At 39.9% G+C, this 20,097-nt stretch overlaps 1 protein-coding gene across 3 annotated transcripts in view; it reads left to right on the top strand.

Annotated features, from left to right (window-relative positions):
- Positions 1–281: 281 nt before the first annotated feature.
- SCAF8 (SR-related CTD associated factor 8) overlaps positions 282–20,097 on the top strand; it is a 130,551-nt gene continuing 110,735 nt past the window's right edge. For 2 of the 3 annotated variants that reach the window (XM_080941672.1, XM_080941671.1), the window contains exon 1: positions 282–469. In XM_080941672.1, the coding sequence (XP_080797798.1) occupies positions 440–469 (30 nt within the window). In that variant the 5' untranslated portion in view covers positions 282–439. Of the gene's footprint in view, positions 470–6,179; positions 6,241–20,097 lie in introns of all 3 variants that reach the window. The other variant, XM_080941673.1, reaches the window with a different exon arrangement.

The following is a 20,097-nucleotide window of genomic DNA, read 5'->3' on the forward strand; positions in this document are numbered from 1 at the left end:
GCTCGACCGCGTCCGCCATATTGGATGCCGCAGCCGCCGCGGTCAGCGCTTCCTCCTGTGTCTTCGCTGCGCGTTGCAGGTTCCCGCGGCCTAGGCGGCAGGGAGGTGACACAGGAGCCCGTGGGAGGAAGAGGAAGGAGGAGAAGGGGGTGGAGAGTGGACGGGGCCGAAGCCTGAGTGTGGAGGCCGCTTCCGAGCGGGGCGGAGAAGCAGAGAAGGCGCCGCGCCAGCCCCTCCCCCGCCGCCGACCCGCCCCGGCGGCCTCCGTCCTGCTCGCTGCGCCCGCCCCGCGGCCATGCCGGGGCCTCGCCGGCGCTGAGGAGCGTCGCCTGCTCGCCGTGCTCTGCGGCCTCCCGGGCTGGTCACCCGCCCTTCCGCACGCAACGCACCCAGCCGCCGCCTCTTCCTTCGCCGGGCCCCGGGCCTCTGCGCAGACAACATGGAGGCCGTGAAGACCTTCAACAGCGAGGTTCGTACCGCAACCCGGCCTCCCCGCTCGGCCCGGCCCGGGGCTCGCGTGCCGAGCAAGGGCGCGGGCCGCACGCAGCTTCCCCGGGTGGGGCGACGGCGGCTGGGCGGCCGTGGGGGAGGGGAACGGCCCGCGCCCCTCCCCGGGCAGGGCCGAGGGAGGGCAGGGGGAGGGCCGGTCCCCGAGGCGGCCGCGCCACGCTCCCGGGTGGGTTCCACTGAGGCCTTTCCCTCCCCCCCACGCTCCCCGCGCGCAGCCCGCGGCCTTGCAGGGTCTGAACTGTAGCGGGACATCACTCTGCAGGTCCTCCCGGGTGACTGAGGAAGCTGACACACGGATGCGAGGCCCTGGAGGGGACCCACGGGGTGGTGATCCGTGGTCACGTTACACGTAGTGTTTATTATTGAGGTTCTGTTGACTAGGTGACTTGCCAGCCAGGGACTTCGCTAATTGGATGGTTGGTAGGGAGGCAACATTATTCTGCGATCTCCCCTTTCTTTTTTCTTTCTTTTTAAAGAATTTCCTTTTGCCCTTCTGATCATCAGTTAGAGAGAAAGACACAAATGCTAGGGAGACATTGTGCACCCAGAGGGGGGGAAGAAGCTAGGGGTTCATTCATGTGTCAGGCTAAGCAGATTTTTTTTTTTAATGCAGGTGTCCACTTTTTACTGTTTACTGAATTTACTGATCTGATTGGAAGACAGACTTCGAAAAAATAAATCCAGTTTCTTTTAAAGAAATAATATGCACATTAATATTCGGACATTAAATGTAGCAAACACCGGCTTGGTATTATCTTGTACCTTTTAGAAACATACTTAAATGGATACTAACTAATTAGCATAGTTTTCAGAACTTTTGATTTGGGAGTGTTTCAGTGATATGATTATTAATGTCTCAAGTACATGAGTTTTTAAAATAATATTTGTGGCTGTCCCAATGGGACAGCGCTCTTAAATGCCTTTCTGCAATTTCATCATAATTTTGTTTGTTTATGGTAGGTAGCTTTGGGAAATGCTGCAAAAGGGACTGTTGAAAGTTAAAGTTCTTGAATATGCATATTACTTTAAGTAGTGGCGAACTTCCTGATACTGAGAGCATTACATTTGGAAATCTTGTGAATTTATAACTGATAGTTTGGACAGTTATTCTCTTCTAAAACTTAATTCTCCCTCCCAATGGAATAAAAGGAAAATGGGATAAAGGAACTTAGTGATAATGTAATTAACTATTTTTAATATTTTGTAACTGTAAGAAAACAGCCATGTTGCTTTTTAATTTGCTGCATACAGCACTAATAATTGCATTCTTTAGTTACAAAAAAAGTCCCTTCCTATGTGTGCCTGTTGGTGAGTGTCTTTGATGATGCCAGTACTCAGGAGAGGCAGAGGAAGGGAGTTAAGGCCAGCCTGGTCTACATACAGAGTTCCAGGACAGCTAGAACTGTAAGAGAGACTGTCTGTCAAATCAAAACAACAACAAACCCCTCTTATTTCCAAATTACTAATTTAACCCTTTCTCACCATGCTTAATTTTCTTCTTTGTTTAGGGACCCTCCCTCCCCAGTCTTTATAGGAGCTCCCCACAATGATAGGTGTAAACAGGTGTCAGCTCTGAGCCCACACTAAGGCAGTGTGGGGAAGGAACTGAGGGTGCTGTGGTGAAGGTAAAGGCTGATGGTCCAGTGTGTCTGCTGGAGCAGCCTTTGCTGTGTAGCACTGCTTCCCGCTCTTCCTTTCCCTAAGGAGTTCAGACCACTTAAATCTTTACCTTTCTATCTTAGGATGTTTCCAGTTTGAAGTGGGGTTGGCTTGAACTTTGGATGGACTCAAAGTTGAGGACAAGTACCCTAGACTGGAAGTTGGCAGTAGGCAAGGGTCTATTGCTGAGGTAGATGTCCCAGTCCTCTTTATTTTGGGAGAAGCCCTCACTTAGATTACCTAGTCTGGTAACACTTGAACTCACTCTTTAGTCCAGAGAGGAGTTGTATTTATTATGTGGTACTCCTGCCTCAGCTTCTCTGGTAGCAGGATCATATAGGCTTGCACCAGGCTTGGTCCTATATATTTTTGTTTAAGTACAAAATGCATAGCCTTGTTAGTTTAGAAAAGAAAGAATGGATAATAGTGTTCTGCATATAAGGCTGCTGTGGTGCATGCTTTGTTAATGCTTTTGAGCACTGGAGCAGCTCATTCATTACTGTTCTGTTAAGTCGGGTTTTGCAAGGTACAAAATAGAGAAGGAGTCTGAATTACAGGCTTGGGAGGAAATCATGTTTTCAAGTGCTCACAGTGAATTTGGCTTTTAAGGCATCAACATTTAGCTCATGGTAATAATAACTATTATTACTATTGTTGAGACAGGGTCTTACTGATGTCTCAGCTTCCTGAGTGCTGGGATTACAGGTGTGTAGCACTGCACTCCTGGCCAGCTCAAAAAAGTATCATTACTGTTTGGAACAAGACATATTTAAACCTTCAAATGCTTAAAATATGAAAGTTGGGTGTCCTGATACACACTTTATAATTCCAGCACCTGAGAGGTTGAGACAGGAGTATTGCTCTGAATTTGAGGCTGGTCTGGGCTACATACTTTGTTCTACACCAGACTGAGCCGTACTGTACAATCCTGTCTGAAACAAAGCAGAGCAAATAGATGTTTAAAATAAGAAATGTTAGCAAAGGCTTGCTAGTTCTCAGGCATTATATAATTCTCAGTCTTACTTTCTGTTCAGCAGAGAACATTAACTTGGAAATAGCATGCTAGAGATTGTGAAGCTAAGAATAAAGCTTTTTTAAATTTATTTAAAATTAATCTGCAAAATGTGAATGAATTTCAGTCTGAGTTATCATCTTCCTCCTAATTTCTCAAAGAATTTCTCTGTCTTTTATCACTGTATTAAAGATTAATATATCAGGAGATCCTTTGTTCAAGAATATTGAAGTAAATTCCTTCTCATTATCCCTTAGCTGAATGAGAATTAATCTCATGGCCATTATTGCCAGTTCTGATACAATGAAAGTTTGTCCTTACATTAGAAGACTCATGAGAGTGTGAGGGAGCAGCTAAATCAGATGGAATGATGTGGAATTAGTCATTATGAGGGACTCTACTTGCTACTGTTTCAAGTAGTCATTTCTTACAGAGACTTGGAGTTCTCACCTAGTGAGGACAGCTTAACTGTGTGACTGCATTGGGCCTGCCCTGAGTGTTCTTAAGCATCCACATATGAGTGGCTATCTACTGTGCTCAGGCTACTAACTGAATGGAGGCTGTTTTAATAGGGGCCTCCTCTCTCATGCTTTGGTTTTGAAAAGGGAAAGGGAAGGGAATGGCTTTAGGAATGATAAATACCTTCTTTAGAAAATATCAGTGCAATTGGGGAAGAAAATTATAAACTCCCTGTTTAAGGTAATATGTGAAAAGTGTACGAGAGGATTAGAAGTGGCCATGTCTGGACAGAGTTAGAGGAGGGTTAGCAGTGGTTATGTCTGAACAAAACTAGAGGAGGGGAATTCTTAGTTAAGTATTAGAGTCATTTAATTTAAAATTTAAAAAAGCCCTAGTATATTTTTCACACATCAAAAAAATTAATAGTAACTCTTTAACATAATAAAATCTACGTTGTGATGAATTTCTGTAGCTTGTTTTTTATAGCTGCTACAGTACTGTAGACCACTTGGTCCATAATATACTTCATTTTTCTTGCTCTGAGTGGGCTGAGTAGGTGGTAGGATGGGGTCTATGGGTTTAAGATGCTAGAATATTCATTGCAGTTTAATTCTTAGATTTACCTCAGTTTCTAAATTCTGACAAGATTCTTTTATCACCTTTCTAAAAATTGACCAATCTTTTTGAGATAGAGTATTGGTAGTCTACTAATAGTAGACTTGATGTGGAGTATTGGCTACCTTAGTTGGAGCTGTATGTAGAGAATTGGGGCAGTCTTCTTGACTCTACCTCCCCAGTGTTTGAAGTGAGTTCATAGGCACGTGCAGCACAGCTGGCCCTGGTTATCCTTGTTAGGGTATCTGTGGCCGTCTTCTGTCCTTGGCATTCTCTGGCTAGTGGGATAGCTTATTCTGAACCATTATAGGACTCACTCTAACACCAGTTCATTTTCTTAGTTCAGTTCTGTATAAATAACTGCAGAACGTTTAATAACCTTCTCATCAGTGGTAGCCATGGGTTGGTTGAAACATGAAACAGGCAGAATAACATGAAAATTTTGCTTTAGATTTATAAACTTTTTTTTTTTTGCTTTATAGCTTAGGAAAAATACTTATGGGAAGCATTTGCAGAACATTTTTCTTTGATTTTCGTCTTTTAGGGCTGTTAACTCTTTTCTCTGTTGTTTTGTAGGGGAAGTTGGTTAATAGTATCAGGCTGTTGTTTTCTTAACATGCTGTTGAAAATTATTTAAAGATGGCACATACTTCATGCTTTAAGTTAAGGAAGCCTTCAGTAACACAATCCTTCTTTCACACAAGTGGCGTGGATTGTGCTTCCTAACTTGGTGCTGCTCATATTGGGGCTGCTTAACTCTTTGCTCTGTGGAGCATGCACGCTTCAGCTGCATCTCTGATTTTATGTACTAGATGCCCTGAAGCACTCTCCCTTGGTGGCATCCAACTCTTGTCTTTAGCTTTATCAATTTCTCTTGTGGGAGGAGCAACACTCTTGTTGAGAATTATGGATTTAGCGCTCTGTACTTTCCATGTATGATGACTCTACTTCTAAGAACTTAGTCTTTTCCCAGGTTACAAGCTCAGTGAAAGCAGTGATGGAGGCATTGCTTCAGATCCTTGTGCACACTGCAAGCATTTAGAATACATTGTAGAGCCACATGCCTGTCTGTCTCAAGTGAATGTGTGAAGGATGATTTACTTGGTAGCTGGTGATGGGCTAACATTTCTGGACATTTGCTTTTAAAATACAGAAGTGATTTTCTTTTCTTTTACTTTAGTGCTCTGTTAGTTAGAAGTCTTTGACTTAATTGAATACAGTTATGTTTATGAGGACCAAGTATTCTTAAGCATTGCTTTAGATGTAACTTTTAGGGCATTGTAGGAATATAGATTAGGTGAAATTTTTAAGTCACAACTCTTGATCTAGTTTTAATTTTCATTTAAGTATGGGGTGGGGAGGGGGTAGTTCTCCACTGCGGGTTTCAGTTAGGGCAGACCAGTTTTAGGTTGGGTCTTAATTGTGTTCAAGGTGTTTTGGATTACTGCTATAAAATAATCAAACAGTTCTTTTCTTACCCACAGTAATAAAATTTAGACAACAAGAGTGACTCTGAGTAGATTTTGACACTGCATGATTTGAGTGTTTATAATCTCAATAATTCAGGATCACAAAAAAGTTGTCAAATAAAATTTATATGTTCTAGACTAGCATTGAGTTTAGTTTGTTAGAGTAATTCTGTTGATATTTAAGGGACTGTGTATCTTCACTCTCCTGAACGGTCATATTTTATGATCATTTGCAGTACGTAATTTAGAATCCATGATGATTTGTATTTCTTCTATGTGTGATTTCAGATATCTCTTTCTAGGGCCAGATTTGCTGTTAATGGACAGTTTCTAACTCATAGATGTGACAAAAATGTGATCAGCCATGACCTTGAACACTGACTGAGCTCAGATGTAGTGAGCTCGTTTCGTCTGTTTTTGTTTTCTCACCATCTCTCTCTACTCCTCTCTCTCAGGATTGTCCACTCCTCCTGCTTGTACAGACTGCTTCCCAGCAGCATGGACACAAGAAGCATAGTAAGATGACTGTACCACACAAGGCAGGCTCGGGGTGTTAGGAATATGTGGTAGTGAAATTCTGTAGTGCTTGGATGGGTAGTACTTGGGAAGCAGATAGAGCTTGCCACTTACAACATATTAGTGCTTTTATAAAGGTCATATAGGGAATACAACTTAATTGCTTTATAAGAAATGTTGCTATTTCTTTAAAAATGGGGAAGAAGTTACTGGGCTTAATGAGCATGTGTCATAAATTGCATTAAATGTACTTGCATTCTGTTCTACATAGTTTCACTACATTTTTGGTAACAATTTTAATACAACCTACTTACCTCATAATTTAATGGTTGGAAATAAATTAATGAGGTGTGCTATAGGAGTAGAGAAACAAACTAAATCAGATTTTATATTTTCTACTAGAGGGGTAAGTTTTGGTGTGGATGTCTGAATTTAAAGATGTTAGGGCTCGTGAACAGTGCCCTTTAGTCTGTGGTTGCTTACAAGATCTGTCTCAAACTTGATGGTAAACATGGTATTTGGTCTTTGTAATTCACATTTTATGCATGCATTTCACCTTTATCATTCTGCATTATAAGAACTGATAAAAAAACTGATAAAACCAAATAAAGGTGTAGATTGGTTTATAAATGTGGGTCAAGAAGTATGTTAGGCTTTGACATCACCTTATTTATTAAGAGTGAGAAATAAATCACTTATATTCCCTATAGACAGCACTGAAAAGGGAATATGTATCAACCAAGTGTTTACAATCTGCAGCTTACGTTATTTGTCACTTTTATAGTTTGATTTGCAAGGCCTATGGTTGCATTCTTTGATGTATTGTTAGTTAGTGACTGCTTACCACATACCAGGAAGTTGTCTGTCTTCTTACATATGTGATAACCAGACACACACACACACACACACACACACACACACACACACACTCTCCTCGCAGAGGTTATGTTCTTGTGCCCTTCTCTCAACTTTCCTGCAGATCCAGGCAGGCAGGCCCTTTGGTTCCAGCACTCTTGGCTTCTGGGATCCTTCTTTTTAGGCCCCATTCTGCTGGCCAGTATTTGCCTCCCAGAGCCAGATCGCTCTGCCTCTGTAGTGCTCACAGTAGGCTGAGCAGGGGGATGGCCAGTTGTCCAAGAGTGGGACATGCGACAGGGCTGTTGAATTTTATTTGAAAATTACTGACATTATTTTTTAAAATCCTTTGTTTTTTTAGAATAACAGCTCTTATCTGCAGCTTTCAGGGTCAAATTGAGATGGAGTTACTCCATGGGTAACGTTTGTAAATGGGCAACAAAAGCTTAAGTTTTAGAAAAGTAATAGATTTTTATTTAAAGTACTTTCCTTGATCTAACACCTTCTGAATTTGGTGTGTTCTTCAGAGGTCCTTCCTTCTCTTTCCTACAGCTAAAGGACAAACCTCTTGAAGTCGTAACACTTTTGTGTCTATAGCCTGGGGAGTACTGTAGACAACTCTGCATAGTGACACTGGAAAGGTTGCCCCAAGCTGTCTTAATGGCTTTCTTTAATTTAGTAATGCGTTTTTGATACCATAAGTTGACACAGTGTTGGGATTAATCAAGTAGTTCAAGTGTTCAGTAAAAACGCTCCCAGAAGTCTTTGTTTCTTCGGCTGAGCCTGGGGCCCTGGGCATGGTGTGCTCCTTATCACTGACCTTAGCCATTAGTCAGGAAGTAATTTTTATTTAATCCCTTTTCCCTTTAACATAAATCTTGAATTCAAGGAAAAATTTTGCAGACAAAAACATCTGTATATTAAATTATCTTTATAATACCTGTCCAGGCTGTTGGAAATGTCTAGCTTACATGCTTTTTAGAACTTTTATAAAAATGAGTTACTTTTATAATAGTCATCCCTGGATATCCCAAGGGGTATTGATTTCAGGACAACATCCTCTCCTCCTTTGCAGATATTCAGTTTTTAGACGTTTAAGTCTCTTACAGAAAAAGTCATCTGGTTTGCATATAACCTAGTCACATATTTCTATAATTTACAATTATGTCTAGATTATGTCTAATACTGAATATGTGTAAACAGGCATTTAGGAAATAGTGTTGTTTAGGGAATAATAGGAAGAGTCAGTACACATTCAGTATGAACAGTTTTCCTGATGATTTTTGATGAGTGGTAGTTGAAGTCACAGATATGGAGTGACATTTGTGTTTATTGTGTTAAACTCTTCTTTCCCCCCCAAATTAGCATGTTTCAGTCACTCTTTAGATCTGTGCTGAAGGTTAGGGTGCTGTTCATGTGCAAATGGAAAACAGGTTGACCCTTGTGAAGTGCACTTTGAAGGGACAGAAAAGTGTGGTTTAGCTCTGTACAGATTTTCTTGCCCTTTGGGTTCTTTTTTTATTTTATTTTTAATGGTGGAAACAAAATATATACCTAAAAGTAACAATTCTGGAAAAACCCATTTGTTCCCTGTCTCATATCTTCTTCAGACTTGACCTTGACCTCCCACTTGTGTTTCAGAGCTGGGTCTCTAAAGACAGTCTTGACAACAGTCTTGACCAAGAGGATACCTACAGTGTACCAAACTTTCATAAAAGTCTTAATCTTTTGGCAGTTTTCATTTTGAGGATAGAATTGATGTCTCATTTCTGCAGAGATCAAAGGAGCTGCTCAGAAATTTGTAAATTGAAAGGTTCAAAGTTGACTTTTACAGATGAGTCATGTCATAGGCCCTCAAGTTCAGATAGCTGGCTGCTAATAAGCCATAACCTACAGGTTTTGCTCAAAGGACTCCACTTGTTTTGAAGAATTCCAGAGGCTTAGAGTCCAAACTCACCTAGTAACCTACCCCTGAGGCATGACAGGGTGGGGGACTAGAAGACTTTGCATCAGGCCTTTTCCAAGGGGTGGGCCCATTGTTTACTGTTTAGTGACTTTATTGGCATCATGTCCATATACAGCTTCATTTTGTTCTTAATTATTTGAAACATACCCATTGGAAAGTTGGAAGAAAAATTTTAGGTGCAAGCTTTATCTATTTTTTTAAAAAAAAACAATTTATTCTATGTATTTGAGTGCTTTGCCTGCACGTATGAGAGTGCAGACAGAGTCGGTGCCCAACAGAGTCGGAAGAGTGCCAGGTCCCATGGGACATTGTGTGGGTGCTGAGGATTGAACCCGAGCAACAAGTACTCTAACTGCTAAGCCATCTCTCTAACCTCAGAGTCTTTGTGTTAAACACATTTATTTTCTCTCTCTTTATATGTAACACACAAACACAATTTTCCCTGAATATCTGAGAGTAAATTCTAATCTACAGTGCCAGTTACCTCTGAATAGCTGTTTATTTTCCTTTAAAAGGATATTTGCTTAGTCATAATACAGTGTTATTCATTGGGAGGTTAATATTGATGAAATTATTCTTGGAGACTTTTTCCAAATTTTACTATACATTGTATAGTAAGACCCATAGTCTTCCTTATAGAATAATTCCTACACCATGTCTTAATGATTGCTTCTAACACCACCTCTTTTAATTTGGAACAGTTACTGGTTTTGTTTCTTGTTTTCTATGAGCATGAGGTGGTGTTAGATGACAGCAGGATAGTTTAGGACTCTGTTGACTTGTCTGCTGTGTAGGTTCATGTTCTGCATCTTTGTCTGGAGTCATTCAAAAGTAACATTGAGCATCCTCACTTATGGGCCTCTGTGTCGTTAGCAGGAATGGGGCTCTTGGCTACAGGTTTCTTTGCTTTCTTTACCTTTGTTCCATGTCTCTTATTGGGGAGATATTTTGATGTTAAAAAAAAAATTCACCAAAATTTGCCCACTTGCTTTAGCATCCATTTATTTCCTGCCTGGGTTGGTTAGTACTACTATAGTCACCAAGTGCTATTTTTTAAGTGTGTTTTGTTTTTATTTACTTTTATTTACTTGCATTTAATTGCTTTTTCTTCTCTTACATAATAGTGTACATTGTTGTAAACTAAACTCATGAATTCTTTTTTATTTATTGGCCTTTAAAGATCTTCCATAGTCTGTTTTAATCCTTCAGAACTTCTTCAAGCGGACTGTGGGTACTTTGATCAGTGCTGATCGGTTTTGGAATATTCACCTATTTTCTAATACAGTAAGCTATTTCTGCCCAAACTTTGGTTGGTTATTTTTCCAAGATGCCCAGGCTTCTTTTGGTAGCTATATATATATGTGTATTGTGAGATCAAGCTGGACATTTTATTTTACACACATACCAAATACTTCTAGACACATCTACAAAGCCCTGAGTTCATCAGACCTTTATCAGCTCCATATGTATTTACATTCCTGATACTGAGAACCCTTGCTTCTATTATCTACAGCAGTGGTCCTCAACTTTCCTAGTGCTGTGACCCTTTAATAGAGTTCCTCATGTTGTGGTGACCCTCAACCATAAAATTATCTTTATTGCTACTTTATAACAGTAATTTTGCTGCTGTTATGAATTATGCAAATATCTGATATGCAGGATATCTGATCTGACCTCTGTAAAAGATTCATTTGATCCCTGAGGGGTCGCAGCATACAGATTGAGAGCTGATTTACAGTATGCTTATAATGATGTCATTCAGTGGGCTGGAGGATGAGTTCTCATACTTTATTTCGGCTACATAACTTCTGAGTAGCCAACTTTGGTACAAATTAATAGCCTTTTCTTAGTCTCATTTGTCTGTCTCTGTAGTCAGGCTAGAATTCATACTCACTATGCAGCTAACCTCCTGCCTCAGCCTTCCCAGTGCTGGAATTAGATCTGTGAACAACCATGCCCAGCTGCATTTATACATTTATATAATTCACTGTTTTTGTTTTATGGAATGGATGATTTTTTTTAACATGGCAGAGTCTCACTGTGTTTTTTAATAGCTAAATTTTTAAAAAAATATTTATTTATTTTATTTATATGAGAACACTATAGCTGTCTTCAGACACACTAGAAGAAGGCATCTGATTCCATTATAGGTGGTTGTGAGCCATCATGTGGTTACTGGGAATTGAACTCAGGACCTCTGCGACAGCAGTAGGTGTTCTTAACTGCTGAGCCATTTCTCCCGCCCCTCACTATGTACTTGGCTGGCCTGAAACTTACTATGTAGACCAGGGTCATCAAACTCAAAGAGATTCACTTGCTTCTGTCTCCTCACTGCTAGGTTCTGGGTGTGTGTGTTAGCACACCTGTCCAGGATGATTTTTTTTAAAAAATAAGCCTCCTATCAAAGGAAGATGGGACAGAATATCAGAAATGAAAGGAGAGATGTAGTAGTCTACCACTAAGTATGGTTAGATAAGATCCTAGAGGATCACTTAGCTATTCATCCTAGTGAATACATTTGTAATCTTTTTAAAAAAACTTAGATTTAATTGATTCATTAAAAAAATAGAGGTAATAGTAGCTTTTAGCTACTTTTACTTGGTTTGATGTTTGAAAAACCTTATTTTATAAAGCATTTGGAAAGCTAAAAAATATTATTTGTAGAATTTGGTGTTTAAAACTATGAAGGAAAGGTAACATGTAGTATAATTGAATATTTTGTTGTCCTGGAAAGCATCTTGCTATTTTTACATGTTTTAGTAATAGGTAAAAGTTACAAACATTTAGTTCAGAAGAACTTGCTACATTACATTGTGCATATTTTTCAAATTGGAGGACAGTTGACCAAGATTATTTATTGATAGACAGTAACAATATTTGAACTTTAAGTATTTTGTGTCAATATTAACTTTGGTCAGTATTACCAAAGTTTTCATTGTTTTACTAAGTCTAGCAAAGCTTTTAAGAAACTCATCCTTAAACTGTAATAAACAATGTAATTTTCACTAGGATGTGTAACATGTCTGTTTTATATTCATATACATTCACACATGTCTTAGTTGGGGTTTTATTGCTGTGAAGAGACACCATGATCACGGATGCTTACAAAGGAACACATTTAATTGAGACTCATTATTATTATGGTGGCAAGCATGCAGACATGGTGCTGGAGAAGGAGCTAAGAGTTCACATCTGGATCATCAGGCAGCCTAAGGAGACTGTCAGCCACATTAGGCAAAGCTAGAGCAAAGGTGGCTTCAAAGCTCTCCACCCCCAGTAATGTACTTCCTCCAGTAAAACTACATATACTTCAACAAGGCCATACCTTCTAATGGTGCTATGGGCCTATGGGGACCATTTTCTTTCAAAGCATCACACCACACATACCGAACACATACACACATAAGAAAATACATATGTGAGAAGAGTTCGGAAGGCAGCCTGCCAGCCTTTAACAGTGGTTATTTATTTATAAATATTTGTTTAATGTATATGAGTGCACTGTAGTCTTCGGACACACCAGAAGAGGGCATTAGATCTTATTACAGATGGTTGTGAGCCACCATGTGGTTGCTGGGAATTGAACTCAGGACCTCTGGAAGAGCAGTCAGTGTTCTTAACCACTGAGCCATCTCTCCAGCCCCAATAGTGGTTATTTTTTAAAACAGCTGGAAGTAGTAAGAGTGCAGGAAATGATAGCTTTGCAATAATTTAAAATTTCCACAGTATTTTCTGGCATGCTGTTTTTTTTTTTTTTTTCTTTCTTTTAATAATACTTTGTCTATACTCAAAGTAGTCTGCCCTTTGGAAGAAAGGCAGAGTTAGTATTTTAACAGTTTCAATCAGTTTTCCTTATTGTAAATTGACTCATTGTAAAGGGCTTTGAACTCTAAAACCTTATTGAGGATTGCATAAAATTCATGTTTAGGTGAATTTCATCAAGTTATGTGGTAAGTAGATTTACAAACTCTTAAGTTTTTGGTAAAGATGTGTTTGGTTACTAGGTTGACACCACTGCATAGTATGTTTCCCTAATTCATCTTTTCTAGGGACCAGTTTAGTTGTGTAGATTTACATGGTTCCAAGCAGATAGACTTGTTTTCTTTCTGTCTGCTTTTGTTCACGTTTTTGTGGTACTTAAGAGCATGGGCGTTTTGTCTGTACGTATGTCTGTGTGTCAGGTGCATGTCAGGGCCTGCAGTTAGAACTGTGAGCTGCCATTCATGTTCTGGAAGTTGCCCTGCTTCTTTCCCATCTGTATCCTCATGTTGGTGAGTGATTCCTGGAAAGCCTTCAGTCCTACCACAGCAGAGTACCAAGTGTTTGAAAGTAAAAATGTGCAGGAAGAAATTTACACCAGTTCCCATGGCTTTGGCATCACACATCTTTGAATGAATGAACTAGTAGTCAGCGTTCTAGTCAATTTAGTTATGAGGAAGTTAAATAAATTCATTCTGCCAGCTTATATTGTGCTATCTAGTTATTTTTAGGGTCCATGTGTATGCACTTAGGTAAATTTTAGCCATTGTGGATGATATGGAAGAAAGAGAAAACATACTTTTTTGGCTGCTGTTTAATGTGAGGTCAGAGTTTTCCAGGGTGGCTGGGGAAGGAGGGATATAGCTCTGGGTATTTGTAAAAATGCTGGCATTAGACTAAGGTGTCAGGTGTAAGAGGGACTCACTTTCCATATGTGTCTCAATACAGAAAGTCCTCTGCTTGCTACCACTATACTTTTTGTGCTACTTTGTATTTGTTAATCTTTTTGTGGGGAGGAGGCGTGTGACAGAGTTTCTCTGTCTAGCCTCGGCTGTCCTGGAATTTGCTCTGTAGAATGTGCTGGCCTTGAAGGTTATTCGAGAGAGTTTTATTTTACTTTTTTTATTTACTTTAATATTTGCCCAAATATTACTTGGGCAAGTAATATTTCCTGGAGAATTTAATGATATTTTCTTTACCTTGTAATTTTTTAGTCCTATCTTTTGATAGCTGAGGGCTATAGCATTGTCTTTCAGAAAATACTTTGTTGGGGCTGGAGAGATGGTAAGGTAGTTAGGAGCATGTGCTCCTCCTGCAGAGTATGTGGCTGCTAACCCTTAAGACTCCAGCTCCATGGTATTTGATGCTCTCTTTGGCCTCCACTGGTACTAGGTACACACAGTGTTCCGTCTATATGCAGGGAAAACACTCTTACACATGGAATAAAAATAAATTAAAAATATTTAGTATGGCTTACAATACTATAGTATGCGTCTTGATTAAGTAGTCAGTAGGTCTGATAGAAGTGTTGCTGATGATCGATCGGGGCACTTCATTTCTTCTGTTGAAACAGGGTTTGATGGCACAGAGATAGGAGGATTGCCACAAGTTTGATGCTGGTTTTCAGTACATAGCGTGAAATTTTATGGGCTGGGAGAGGGAGGGATGGTAGAATTTGTTTTGCTTTTAGAAAATTATGTTTATTATATCTAATTGACAATTTTTAAATGTTGGTTTTCCTGTTTTTTTTTTTGTATTTAGTCCTTATGTTTAGGTTATTATGATGAATTAAAATGTTTCCATTTGTTATTTAATATATTAGACATTTCTGTGATTTCTATTTTTTTTTTAAAGATTTGTTTATGTATGTGAGTATACTGTAACTCTCTTCAGATACACCAGAAGAGGGCATCAGATCTTATTGCAGATGTTTGTAAGCCACCATGCGGGTGCTGGGAATTGAACTCAAGACCTCTGGAAGAATAGTCGGTGCTCTTAACCACTGAGCCATCTCTCCAGCCCCCCATTTCTGTTTTTTCTAAGGTACATAAGAACATTTATAGATAAGAAATCAGAGGACTGGAGAGATGATGTTCTTCCCACTTCCTGTAAAGCCTCCTTCTAAACATATCCTCATTCAAGTTCCCTTCTTTTTAATGGCCCACTCGGCTTAATTGGGTTTACTTGTACAGAGATGTGGGATTATTTACTGGAGCATGCACATTTTATTATTTTTTTAAAAGTTTCTTGATGATTCCATTGGTGTCTTTTATGGGGTTTTTGTTTTTGTTTTTGTCTTTTTCTTTTTATATAGTAGACAAATTACCTGGTGTGTGTTTGTGTATGTCAGGTATGTCAGAAACAGAGAGAGAGAAAATGAGTTTTCACTTTGATATTAGACATTGTCTTTTCTTTCCCTTTTCTTTTTCTTTTGTGAGACAGGGTTTCTTTATGTATTCATGGCTGTCCTGCAACTCAGTCTGTTCACCAGGCTGTCCTGGAAATCAGAGATCCACCTGCCTGTCTCCTGAGTGTTGGGATTACAGGTGTGTTGTAAATGGCCGCCTTCCAGCCTATGTTAGGGCCAGTAAAAGAGAAACAGAAGCTCCTTTCCATCTCCCAGCATCCTCTTGTCCGCTCTTCTGACTGACTACAGGCTTCAGCCGGTTCCTTTACTGCTCTACTGCTCTTGCCAGCACTGGGCTCAGAGCCTGATAAGAGGAATTTCCCTCTGCCACACACCTCAGGCCTGAGCTGCCCAGGATTAAGGCTCAAACCAAGTCCTTCCCTGGCTTGCCCTTTTACTTTTGAGTCACCAGGTAGTTTTGTTTAGTCCAGAGTTTTCACCTCCTGTCAGGAAGGGGCTGCAGAAGGGAACATGAATTTGACCTCTCCATCCATCTTGGCCAGAACTGTGTACTTTTTGTCCTCTCATTCCAGGGATTTGGAAAGGAAACACACATTTGCTGACTGAAAGGACTTTTATGTACATGAGTTTTTGTGGCTTAAATGTAGTGCTTTAAATAATGCTTATAGGGAAAGATGATGTTTATTTTTTGCTATAAATATAATTTTGAATTTAGAATCTAAAATATTTAATTTCAAGTAGTATTAAAAAACCATGATCCTATCTTTAGGTAATTACCATACTTGGAAAATAGGATTCTTAATTTAATTATTACTCATGAGAGTGCTTGTAGCCCATAGGAAGGATGACTAGCTGTAAAACATCAAAATTCATGTTATAATAGTGTTGATAGCCATTTTCATTTATAATTTTTGACTCTGGGGATTGTGCTCCCAGGAGTCACATGCTAAATACCAAGTCTGCTATTCAAACTGCTTCAGGTTAGGATATAAAGAAAATAAGTATTTCCCCTTCTTAATATCTTGTACTTTAAAGAATGTTCTAGGTTTTTTTATTCAAGTACTGCATACTCTTCTGTGTGCTGGTACAGTCCTCATGTGCACATTCCTGTATTTTTAGACTTCATTAGATTATTGTCTACCTCCAGAAGCATGTGAGTTTAGCGGCAGACTTGTTGGCCCGTCTTCCTTTCCTAATGTTGGTGAGGAGGTTTTGAATGAGTGCTGTGTTGTCAGGTTATACATATGTTGTTTTTCTTTGTGATTTTTAAAACAATTCTATATTAAAACTTTCTATATTAAATATTTTGAAATAGAAAATAATAGTCGGTCAGAAATGGGTAAAAGCCACTTGCTGTCAAGACAGGTGATCTGACCCATATGGAAGGAGAGAACTCTTGCAAGTTGTCCTGACTTCTGCTTGCATGTGTGTATATACTCACACACAAATAAATATAACTAAAATGTTTTAACAGGAAAGATGATAAACATTCCTTTAAAAAAGTCACCTATGTTTTGTTTTATAATTATATATTTTGTTTCCTTTCCACCCCCAAAAGAAGATGCTTTAGAGTTACTTTGTTCTTAGTCCTTCCTTCAGTATGAAGTAGTCCTTTGAAGGTCCATTCTGGGGAATTTTCAAATATGTGACATCTGCCACCAGCCCCAATTCTTTAAAACATGGCTTTTAAAGACTAAGAATGTCAGTGATCTAAATAGAATAATTTTGAAGTTGCTTGACAAAATTGATTAACCATATTCATCTCATTCTTCATCATGGGAGTTGAGACATGAGAACATTTTGATTCTTGTAAATGAAGATATGTTTAAAAAATGCACAAAGCTCTTGTGTGACTTGCTTTAGATAAGGCATGTGGGAGAGGATTGTGTCCACGTGTGGCTCAGTGACCTGAACTTATTGAGGTCACTTACAGGAGCATGGTGACTTAAAGATAGCTATGTCACTTCTCAGCATGGTTGGTAGCTAGGACCCTGGAGTTGCCTATCCAGCTTCTAGGCTGCTCCACTGAGTTGCTTTTGGGGAGGACCTCATGAGACATGGGGCTTCTTTTTATTTGTTTGTTTTTCAAAACTTGGTTTCTCCGTGGTAGTTTTGGCTGTCCTGGAACTCAGCTCTGATCAGGCAGGCCTTAAACTCAGGTTCTCCCTGCCTTTGCCTCTTGAGTGTACCACCATGCCTTGCTTTATTTTTGTTTTTGGATAACAGCTTTATTGAGACATATTCACACTATACATTTTATCTATTAAAGTATACAACATAATAGGCTTTTGTAGATTACACTAATCTGGAGCTTTCCGTGTGTCTGTGTTTCTTCACACAAGTTTGAAGAAATAATCTACAAGCACTCCACTTTTTCTCTATATCTTAGTATTTTATCTGCCCCCTCTTGTGTAATACTCTGAGCTTGGAAAGGGGGAATATATATGTGTCTGGTAACAACCCCCAACTTCTGGCTCAGATTAGGCCAACAGTGTTTCTTTTTAGTATGTATGAATGGTTGTAAGTTTCTGCAGTAGCCACTGTTCACTGCAAAGAAGAATGTCCTTCCCGAACAGAGGGAGACTAAACACAGATGTCTGCAAGGTAATTTGAAAGGCACATAAGAAGCAGTTAGTCTCCTTTTGGGGCCTGGGATTTTTCCAGCTACAGTGTTTTATCCTGGCTTATGGTAATTCCTCAAAGGAAGGTAGTTTTAAAGTTAATCAGGAAATAGGTAGTCTCATCCATCACTGTCACTGTTTAACCTGCAGACACATCTTGCCTGGTGTCTTCATAGTGTGCAGAGTCCATAACCAAGCAGGGTTGTTGGGGACAGTTACACAGCAGGTTGTAGAGTGCATTCCAGGAAGTAGGTTGAGAGAGCAAGTGTCATCCAGCTCATGAACAGTTGGAGTTCTCCAAGTACTGCAACCAGGACTGTGTTGTGCTAGCAAAAAAGGACTTACCTACCATCTAATTTGTGCATACAGCCAGCTTCAGTGACCATTTGTTTTGTGATTTATAGAGAGTATGGGGTGGAGGTTTCTGACCAATAATTCATAGGGATATAGCCAGCCGTGGGCACAGGGATTTTCATTATTAACATTATAGCTTCCACGAGTGTTTTATTTTTCTTTTTTACACAGGGTGTATTTATTTAAACTAGTTTTGTTCTTTCTAAATCTGAGATACCCAGTGGTTGATATATAATGGAACCTTCTTACAAAGGGTGAGCAGGGTCTTTGGACATCCATGGCTGTCCTTTTAAGGAAGTACCTGTTGGTTTTAGGAAACAGCAGAAAGCTTAATTATACAGCTTAGCAAGTTCCATGTACAGGTTCCAAGCAAGTAGAGCATGAGGAGATTGTGTTACTTGTTCTTGCAGAAGAGCTTTGATGAGATGCAGCAGTGTGGCTGGAGTCAGTTCAGGAGCCCTGGGGTGCACTTCCACCTGCACAGGCTCACTGTTGCAGGATATCTCATTACATTGTGAGCCTGATATTGGTTGTTTACTGGGAAAACTGCTTCTAGTTGTCGTGTGGCTCAGCCTTAGCTCACACCTTTAATCACAAACAGTAAAGGTAAAGTTAGTTTGTAGAAGGAAGCAGCCATGTTTGAAAGTGATGCCTAACTGAGTGGCAGACAAAGTGGCAAATCAAAGATTTGACAGAACAGGATATGTTCAACTCTCACAAGAACAGAGAGGAAAGGGAGGTGACTTAGAGCAGTGCAGAGAGAAAGAGGAGGCAGTTTTACCAGAGACAGGCTGTAGAGAAAACCAGCTAGACATAGGTGAATACAGAATGAGCCAGAGAAGAAGGAGCCTGAAGATCAGAACAGATTGACAAAGTTAGTATGAGGCCAAGTAGAGTCAAAGGCTGAGAGAGAAGCCGGATTGAATCAGTTATCTTGGAGAGGAGTTTAGCCAGAGCAGCTGAGTTGAACCAGCCAGACAGAGATCAGAGAGAACAAGAAAGAGGAGTATATTCAGCAGTCAGTCTCAGAGACTGGTAAGATTGTACAGAAGCTAGAAGCGTCCATGACTAGACCTAGTAAATGGAGGCAGTAAGCCTCAGAAACAGTGATTGCATCAAGTGAACAAAAGTTATTCTTACAGTTCAGTGGGGTTGTCTAGCAGTTGCTGGCTTGGCTAGGGGCCAGGGGAAGCAGGGCCATATTTTTGCCTACCTTGATTGCTACTGTGGTCTCTCACTGGCCCATCCGGCTGCTAAAAGGTTCAACGACTGGGTGAACAGACTCTACCTCAGTGCAGTTTGTTACATATCCCAGGGCATTAATTCCCCTCCCTTTCCAAACCTTTTTTTTTTTTTTTAAAACCTATACTATTGTATAATTTATTTTTCCTTTTACTTTTTGGTGAACTGCTGCTCAGGCTTTGAAGCCTTCCAAAGACTCATAAATGCAGCATTTGGCTTTCTGACATTTTCTTTTAAGGAATTTTCCTTCAGCATGTACCTTATTATGTTTATCTTGAAGTGTCCTGGGCAGACCCCTCTTGTTTTGCCCTGGTGGTTTCTCCTGCATGCTTTAGTAGCTTTTACCTTGCACAGCACTCGGAAGTCATTCCCATCCACAGACCTCCCATCTCAGGATTCTCATTGCTCACCATGGGTTCAGTGATGCTGCTGAAGCTTCTGTTACAGTTGTGAGGGACCTGCTGAGTTAACTTTAGCTCTCTTGCAGGGCCTGATTGAACACTGCCTCCCACACATCCAGCTTTCCTCAGTAATGTCAGTCTGACTTGCTTCTTGCTCATGTTTATGGGAACTTAACAGACTGTAGCAGTGTCTCTGGCTTGTATGAGCCAGTCTATTGATTTGATTTTTATCATACTGCCTCAGATTGTGCTGCCTTGTCTCAGGTCCAATGGCTGGGTATTGTCTGGTTT

This window comes from Micromys minutus, assembly GCF_963924665.1.
Source record: "Micromys minutus genome assembly, chromosome: 30".
In the NCBI taxonomy this organism is placed as follows: domain Eukaryota; kingdom Metazoa; phylum Chordata; class Mammalia; order Rodentia; family Muridae; genus Micromys; species Micromys minutus.